The 9,295-nt window shown below is 41.8% G+C and overlaps 1 protein-coding gene across 2 annotated transcripts; it reads right to left on the reverse strand.

Moving 5' to 3' along the window:
• Positions 1-2,454: 2,454 nt before the first annotated feature.
• On the reverse strand, positions 2,455-7,735 carry LOC106572381 (protein SET). 2 transcript variants are annotated; one of them, XM_014146465.2, is made up of 8 exons: positions 6,278-7,734; positions 6,101-6,178; positions 5,887-5,998; positions 5,562-5,716; positions 5,286-5,362; positions 4,898-5,079; positions 4,576-4,626; positions 2,455-4,093 (listed from the first exon to the last, which is right to left on the reverse strand). In XM_014146465.2, the coding sequence occupies exons 1-8, from the start codon at positions 6,716-6,718 to the stop codon at positions 3,927-3,929; spliced, it is 1,263 nt and encodes a 420-aa protein (XP_014001940.2). In that variant the 5' UTR covers positions 6,719-7,734; the 3' UTR covers positions 2,455-3,926. The 2 variants fall into 2 exon arrangements, with proteins under 2 accessions (XP_014001940.2, XP_014001941.2); XM_014146466.2 differs by lacking the exon at positions 4,576-4,626 and having other exon boundaries at positions 6,278-7,735.
• Positions 7,736-9,295: the final 1,560 nt, after the last annotated feature.

Consider the following 9,295-nt stretch of genomic DNA (forward strand, 5'->3'; position numbering starts at 1 on the left):
AAAAATGCTTCTAGGGATGAGTAAAAGTACAGTGCATCTGTCTTGGGAGTTAAATCTGTCACCTTGGTGGGAGCAGAATGGATAAGCATGCTAATGCTCCCAAGGCTCATTAAAGATGTATTCTCCATGGCAGGATTTTGGGGAAATAAGGGTCCAAAGGGAACAGTTATTTTTCAACATGCATTAAGACCACTTCATCTTACTGGTGCCATAATCCCCTCCCATGTTTACCTTTGTCTTCTACCTTACGGAGATCCACTTTGAGCGGTGGGTACACATAAACATATTCTATTTCAATTAGCTCTCTTTTCATCTACTTCAATCAAAATGAAAATCAACCAAATTATTCCTGGTAACATCTCCCTTTCTCTCTCTCTCTCCAATCATCCATCCCCAGGTGCGTTTCTTTGTTATGGGGAGACAATAATGCCTGCATTGTAATTTCTGTCCGCTCACCCTGTGTGTAAACTCATTGTCTTTAACAGAAATCAGTGAGGGAAAACGAATGGAGACAGAGGATGCTTCTCTGTATACAACAGCCTGTGGAGTGCACAGCATAATGTACTGTAGGACTGTGTTAAGCTTGTGTTAAGCCTGTGTGTGCACATGCATGCATGTGTGTGCAAGTGTGTGTGTGCGCAAATGTGTCTGTGTATGTGTGCGAGAGAGAGCGTGTGTAAGCGTGTGAGATCATGCATCTCTCTGTGACTGGGCAGAGCAGAGCAGTCATCATGCTTTCTGTGATCTCTCAGATAACAGTCATCCATCTGCTGTGCATATCTGTCAGGGCCTGGGAGGGCAGGCTGAGGCTAATCACTCCAATCATCTATCTCCCACCACTTAGTGTCTCCCACGCTCCTTCTTGCTCTCCAATCTCACTCCCTCGCTCTTCCTGTTCACACTTTCTTTTGCTCAGTTGAACTTCCCATATCTTACTTACCACAAATGAAGCAAAGTACATACTATGACGGGTGGTGAAAACGCACACGCCACACACACAAACACATGCATACACATTCTAAAGTATCTGGCATTTTTAGTTCACCATGTTGTACTAAAATGCAAAGATTACTTATGTCCCATGGATGAGCATATCCCGTCATACATCATTTTGGGGTCCTCTTCAGACCCAGGATCCTATAAGTGCCTGATGAGTCAGTAAAATTCCTCATGAAACCAGAGAAGTTAGACATCAAACTTACATAACAGGGAGATGTGTAGTCACATTGACTTGACACCAGTGGGAATCTAACAGAGGGTTGTCTTCGGTCTGCCACTCGTTATAAAACAGAGCCTGAACACGTGCTGCTCCAACCACAAACAAGCTCCAGTCTCTGGATTACCTTGTTTTCTCTGCAATCTATGAGTCTGTTTGCCATAATCAATATTGTGGAAACCACCTCAATTAATTCACACATAAAAGCATTTGTGGTTTTACACTAAAGCCCATGAGGTGCTACAGTAATCCCCTGGGCTGAATAGAAGTGGGATGAGAGATTAAACAAGATGAGGCAGAGAGATATTGGGTTTGTCATTGTGTTATCATTTGATGGTGTATGAATGCTGTATTTTTCCCCCATTGCTTTTATTAATAGTAAGTGCCCCTCCTAGTCTGCATGCCTCAGTGTGTTCTGGAGCTAACAGCAGGACAGGTTTTTGCTAGTGGAACATTTATAGCTGTGCATTAAAACTGGAATCAAGGGTTTAAGTGAACCATTGCAACATTGCCGCTGTTCCTTTGTCCGGGCCTGTCCAAAAATGCCCCGCCTGAGGCTATTTGCAGAGCCAAGAGTTAACGTGAATCTGAATACTGCGTTTACAGAGGCAGCCCAATACCAATCTTTTCCCCACTAATTGGTATATTGACCAATCACATTAGATCTTTTCACATCTTATCTTTTTCAGAGCTGAACTGACTGATCAAAATACCAATTAGTGAAAGCAATAACAGAATTGGGCTACCTGTATAAACACAGCCTAAAAATAGATATCCAAGCTGTGACACTGGTTGACATCCTCCATAAATGATATACTGATATTGTTGGTGTCTTCAAAGCCCTTTGCTTATTCCTATAAGAATAGGCCAACCTAAACATAATTTACAAACAACAGTATGTCTTTACTGTCATAATGTCAAAGTCAGTTGTCATCTTGAATATAAAGCTCTTTCATACTGAGTTTCACAGTATTATACATACTATCTGGCTGACTCATCAATGGACGCAGTGATTCTGTTACCTTCGATACACATTAGGCCTATATTCCTGATTCAGAATACTATTTGTTATTTTCTTAATTGTACATCACTTGGGTTACAAAAGCAGTTCAGTGTTGTGATACCATGTATCCTTGCAGTTGTATACTGCCATCTTCTGGTTTGGCATTATATTCAGTACAGAAGGTTGTATTTACCTAACTACGAAAACTCAGACAACAAAAACCAGTAAGCAAAAATAAATAACTTCCTATTTAATTAAGTCGGATTCAAAATGCAGACATTATTTTATCTTAAAAAACAAAACACATTTTTCTTCAGAACTATAGCATACTATAAAATAATTCAGCACACAAAATATAACTTTTTGTTAATGTACCCTATTTGTCAAACTCCAGATGGCTACAGGTAATGATTTAAGCTTAACAGATCCAAACTCTGCACACAAAGTTAACTTTAAATATGTACATGCCAATGCCATCAGTCTGTGTGGAAAAGAAGCATCATAGAACCACTAGCTAGCATTGTTACAGTAGTTTAAGAGCTGCCCTGGGCTACAGTTCTGTTACTTTGTCGGACCACACTCGTCAATGCCTTTCAGGAAACAGTCACTGCAAATATTTGCTCTATACAGAATTGTTCAAACTGTTAAATGTCATCATTCTGACTTAACTTACTTTGATAGACACTTATCAAAAAACACAAAAATGTGACGATAACAGTTTCTAAAAGTTACACAAAAGCAAAACTTTTTGAATGCATGAATGCAACAAGCTCAAAATATTACAATTCATGTTACAAAAATGTGGGATTCCACCCAAATAACTCTGTTAAAATATACTTAAAGAATTGAAAAACATAAATTGACTATAAACATGTGTGAATATTAATTAATATGGGTGCACAGCTACACACTAAATTTATGATAGGAAAGGCGTGAAAACACAGAAGACATTACCTATATTTACCTTATTAAAATAACACAAACTACTGTAGAGTAAACTTATTTTACACAGATACACCCAAACAATGGCAGGAGTGTGAGAAAAAAAATTATATAGTATATGGTCTCAAAAATCTCTGAGTTTCCTTCCATGAAAACACTCACGACTAGGTCATCCCTGAGAACAAGATTTGGTTCAGTAGGAAGTGCATCCAAGATACGTTGGGAATAATATTACAACCTCTCTGAAAATCTCCTTTTTACCTCGTCAAAGATAAGATTTACAATAGGAAAAGTCCAAGAAAAATTGAGTTGAAGACGTGATCACTGATACCTGTCAGAAAAATATCTAGTATTGTTTTATTGGACCATTTGCAACAACAGATTCTGCCAAATTTGGGCAGTATTAACAAAATTCAATCAGGGGTCTCAAACCTCGTAGAATATTATTGTACTAGTATTATTTTCGTTTTGTGTTGAGTAGCCCTAACAATAAGAGTAAACTGAATGAATGAGTCAAGATTTAATGCATGATTAAGTTACAGTCCTTCGAATTTGAGACCCCAGTAATAAAGAATCGTTACCAAAAAACCTATTTTAAAAAATCCAACAAAGATTACAGTAAAATATACAGTCAAAACTTGGTGTCCTGGATTTCTTTTTATTTACCCTGATTTTAAAATGCAGTCAAGCATTTAGAATTTATTAACAATAATTGATATTTTGTGCATAATAAGAAAAAAAGGAAATTGGAAAGAACAAACAATCTTAGCTCTCGTCCTCTTCTTCGTCCACCTCAACATCCTCCTCTTTATCTTGGTCTCTGACCTTGCGACCTCGTGATTCATCCACGTCTTCCACGTCCACCTCTTCATCCTTCTCTCCGTACGATGAGTCCTCATCCTCTCTGGCATCCTGGTCGCTGTCATCAGAGCCTGGGGAATGGAGATGATCAGACCTTTTATAATGGGCTTCCCACTCTGAGCCAATGGGGTGATTAGTATGGGATATAAACAGGGGGGTTTAACACTGGATTATGGTGAAAGCCCAGGAGTAGGAATATAATTATGTTGTGCAATTGTGTGTGAATGGTGAAAACAGTAAGTGGTGGATTGAAGTATCAGGTAACCAAAATGGATACACAAATTGACAAAGCACCCCTTAATCCAATAATCTTCCAAAATATAACTTCCAATGATTGTACAAAACATCTCTTGCATTTAAAGTAAAAACAGTCCTTCAGTTTTTGCAGAATAGGCTGCTGAGTTGGCATTTCAAAATCACGGTCTCCTGAACCATTGAAATAAATAGACTTTCATCCAAACAATGACTTCATGTTCTAAACTGAGCTGCAAAGCCGAGCAGCAGATCCAACAACCCTCCATAATAACATTTCTGCTTGTGGACAATGTCTTACCGTCTATTGCAACCTCTCCGTCATCATCCTCCTCTGGGCTTTCATCTGATTCTGAGGACATATTCGCTGTCTATTCAGTTTCACCTGGATTACTCATACAGGGACATCTTACTACACACGTATACACATTTCTCAGGAAGTAGAGGTAAACCAGCAGACACTGTGGCCCTAAAGGACTGGAATCAAAGCATATGTTGTGCACATCTGTGTTGGAGCATAAAACCTGACTCATCACATTGTCTTTTCTGTAAACCAGCAGACAGTGTAGCCCTAAGGGACTGGAATCATGGGCTTCTAAAGCTCTATTACACTATTGACTAACCTGCATCTCGGCCCCCATGCTCCTCGTCCTCTTCCTCATCCTCCTCTTCCCTGCTAAGACCTCGTCCAGACTTAGCCTGCTCTTCTTCATCTTCATCATCATCATCATCATCATCATCCGAGTCAGAGATCACCACACAATCCTCCCTGTTGCTGTTGTCAGCTGGCTTGGGACCACTGGTGCTGTTGGAACCGTATGTTGTGATAGTTAGAACAATCTTTTTTTACACAAAATGCTTTCTAATAAAGGGTTATAAAAGTGTTTGGCAGTGTTTTAGGCTACATTACAGCACATAATAAAGTGGTTATAAAATGGTAATAGTATCATGAAGATGGAAAGTCCTTATTGAGCTAAGTTCCACGACAATAGGTTTTGTTGGGTTGCTTACCTGCCATTCTGCCTGGGTTCCCACAGTGGAGTCAAATAGTATCTGAGAGGGTTTCTGAAAAGGTCATCTTTCAGAATCTATAGATTCACACGGAACAAAGAGAGAAGAGTGTGTTGGAATAGTGCAGTAACCATAAGGATAATATACAGAGCCTAACATAAAGTCAGTCGTGTGATCACCAGTGGATCTGTGCAATGCGTCTTTGCTGGATTACTCCATGCATGTTAGACTGTGCACCAGCTCTCAACCTATGCCTGGCAGTGAGCATGCCGTTACCTGTGCTATGTCGTCCCGGCCAGGACTGGCGTGGTCGCTGAACCAGCTGAAGAAGGTCTGGTAGACGCCGCGTCCCGACCTCCTGGGCTCACTGTGAAGCGTCAGGTTCTGCCCGCGGTGCCACAGGATGGGGTTGGAGAAAGACACTGGAGATCCTGTGAGAGAACATATAACAGGGGAAGGATATCCTCATTATTGGCCTCATTTACGGCCAATACCTGATTACACATCTACATCTACACCTGTCAAAGATGTAGGGACACCTGGTCCATGTAAAATGTGGCATCCTAGCAAGATAGATATGACAACTGGATCTGTCACTCACCTGCCATTCCAAGGTGGAGCTCCTTCACGATGATGTTGTTCTGGAAGTAAGGATTCCGTTTGAAGTGGAACCCGATTCTGTAACCAAGCTTGTTGGTCTTGAAGGATTCAATCTAAGGAGACAAGAATACATTTTAATTTCAGGGGAGCAATAGAACATTTATTCAGAAGACTTTAAAAAAATCATTACATTTTCACTGTGATTATTTACTTACTTCAAGGTTGGTCATGTAACTGAGAGCGCCTTCATCTGTTTTGTCGATGTGAGCAGATAGATGAGGGTGGTTCAATAACTGTTGAGCTTTGAGCCAAGGGAAAAATACATGTGACATACCAACACACTCACAATCAACAACATACGTGTGTGTGTGTAGGAGTATTCAAAAGGATACTGCCGTGACCCAGAAGCCGGGGATGGCCTGTATGATGGAGCTACGCTGGTCCACGTATGGACGGCGCTGGCGGCTCAGTTTCAGCTCTAGCCGCTGGTGGAGCCGCGCACCTTTCTTCTCCAGAGCGTCCAGCCTCATCTGTACCTGCGCCAGAATGGCCACTGACTGTCGGATCTCCGGGGCCATCTTCACTGACACTATAGCGCACTCCCCGTCATCATCATCATTATCTGATGGGAAAGAGGAACTCGGTGTGGATGAAGATCCGGGTATTGAGTCGTCTTCCTCGTCCGCATCGGGCATGTCCTCGGCATCCTCCCTGTCAACTCCACGCAGTGAGGTAGAGCTGTCTGCCGCTGCTGCCTGTGTGTGAAGACCCCTTTCAGGTTTTGATCGTTCCTTTGAGGACTCCTGGTCACCACGCTTACCTTTGTGTCCCATTCTCTCATAATGTCCTACTTTTTTGGAGGAAAAGGACGTTTGTTTAACCTCGTCACCCGCAGCTGCTCCTGTGAGACTAGCAAGTGCCTCAGCGGCTGCTATAGCGGCCGAATCAGATTGGTCCAGTGAAGTTGAGGGTCGGCAATCTCCAGCACCAGCACTTCCCTGGGTTTTTACTTCCTTTGCATCGCTAGAGCCTGGTGCACCCGATAAAGGAGCACTGTTGGCGGCGCTGACATGTGCATCAGCACTGGATGGGTTATTGGCAGTGACAGCTGCACAAACCCCCCCCCAGGTTCCTTTTTCAGATCTAGTCCACTCTCCTCATTTCCACCATTCTTTTCTTCTATGGCTGGTACTTTATCGCCATCTTCCCCACTTTTGTTACCATGAGAATTCGATGGTAATTCACTGGACACCTCGCCGTCCACTTTGGCTAACTTACTTGGAAGAGGGGCCTGCCCAACCTGCTCGTCGGACTGACATCGTTTCTTCGGTGCGGAGTCTGCAGACTTTTTGCTATACCTCGTTTTTCCGCTCATTTTTGCCAATTAGTCTGCTGCGCTAGCTAACGCAATAGCCTACAAATTAGTTACCTAGCCTAGAGGGTAACGTTAGTGGAAATGTTTAAATAGCTAGATACAACTAGCTACCTTGTTCGTTGCACAAATTACTAGCTAGCTACTAGCTCGTATTTTCTATAAACAGTTAGTAAGTTCCTTTTCCGCGTAAATTTAGCTAGAGGCCTACAGTACTGTAGCGCAAGCTAGCTGGCTAGCTAGCTTACCTTGCGTGTGTTATTCGTGTTACAACTAGGTCCCGTTCTCTTAAAAGCAAGATATTAACTTAGCACTAATTGTGCATTATTTTTTTTTAAGTATTATATTGAATAAAGTCCTGGTTTATAATTCCACAGAGTCCTGAAATTGTTTACATTTCTCCTTTCCCTCACTATTTCTCCAGCCGCGATGTTTATTACGTTACGAGATAGGAAAACAATCCACTGATTGGTTACAGTACGCCGCGCTGAAACATATCCACCAATCATACAAAGGAGGTATGTTTGAGTGAGTCAGCTTTACCAACAGAAGCTGCGCTGCATATTTTCAGTACTAGGGGGCGCGCACGTACACGTACACTGACATTGTATGCAGTACCCCGACACTCGATCTATTTTGATAGGATGATTTTTTCCTGGCCTACAATGTAGCCTTACCTTGATATGTGAATTGCAAAATACGTTGGGTTAGGAATAATTATGCACTTCATTGTAGGCCTACCAGCAATTGAAACTTGCTGATTATTACCGATGATTAAAATATAGTATATGGAGAAACAATGTCCAGTTGAATGTGCTGCCTGCTCGAAAGATGAGAGACTGATTTTCGCAGACAGAGAAAGGAAAGCAATATCAATTTCAACATCAATTTAGAACACCGGTTTCCCCTTATCATGCAAAATGCTTGCACATGACACCTGACAAGGGAGTATAGTTACATTAATGTCATGACAACAATGTTATCACTGTAGTAATTTAAGTGTTATAACACAGGTATAGAGCAACTTGGCCCTGTTTTTGTTCCAGTCCAAGTTATGGTCTCTGATAATATTGAATATGACCAAGTTGATAGAGTCTTGTACCAATCATGTTCTCTTTAATGACATTATTGCATAGCCAACCTACTAGCTTTCCATTCATGTAGTCAGCACTCAAAATTTGAAATAGGCCTATTATTTTTGCCTGACGACTCAACCTGAATTGCATTCAGTTGCTCAGGTGGCAGAGCAATGTGGATGGATAGCCAGGCAACTATTATTGGATCACAACAGACACAAAGGTGAATGGCAGCATTACTTATGCCACCTAGTGGATCAGATGGAGTAATGATCCAAAACAAGGAGTCTATGGAGTATGAGAATGAGAACCACACCATTCATTTACCATCAGTAACAGAGCACAAGACAGTATATTATTTTTTACTAGGAAGGTCTACAATATGCTCGATTATCCATATAGGCCTAGCTATGATTATTTAGATTAAACATGTCATACAACCTACACTCACCGGCCCTTTTATCAGGTACACCATCCCATTCACGAAAATGGTTTGCTCCTACAGTGAGTCATTTGGCCATGGCTATATAAAGCAGGCAGACAGGCATCGAGGCATTCAGTTACTAATCGATTGAATGTTAGAATGGGCAAAACGAGTGACCTAAGTGACATTGAGCGTGGTATGATCGGCAGTGTCAGGCGTCGGATCCAGTATCTCAGAAATGGCAGCCCTCCTGGCCTTTCACACACGACAGTGTCCAGGGTTTACTGAGAATGGTTTGACAAACAAAAAACATCCAGTCAGCTTCAGTCCTGTGGGCGAAAACAGCTCATGGATGAAAGAGGTCGAAGGAGAATGGCAAGAATCGTGCAAGCTAACAGGTGGGCCAACAACAGACAAATAACGTCGCAGTACAACAGTGGTGTGCAGAACGGCATCTTGGAACGCACAACTCATCGATCCTTGTCATGAATGGGCTATTGCAGCAGACGACTAGAAGAAGCGGCTACAGTGGGAACGC

This window comes from Salmo salar, chromosome ssa15, assembly GCF_905237065.1.
Source record: "Salmo salar chromosome ssa15, Ssal_v3.1, whole genome shotgun sequence".
Lineage (NCBI taxonomy): Eukaryota > Metazoa > Chordata > Actinopteri > Salmoniformes > Salmonidae > Salmo > Salmo salar.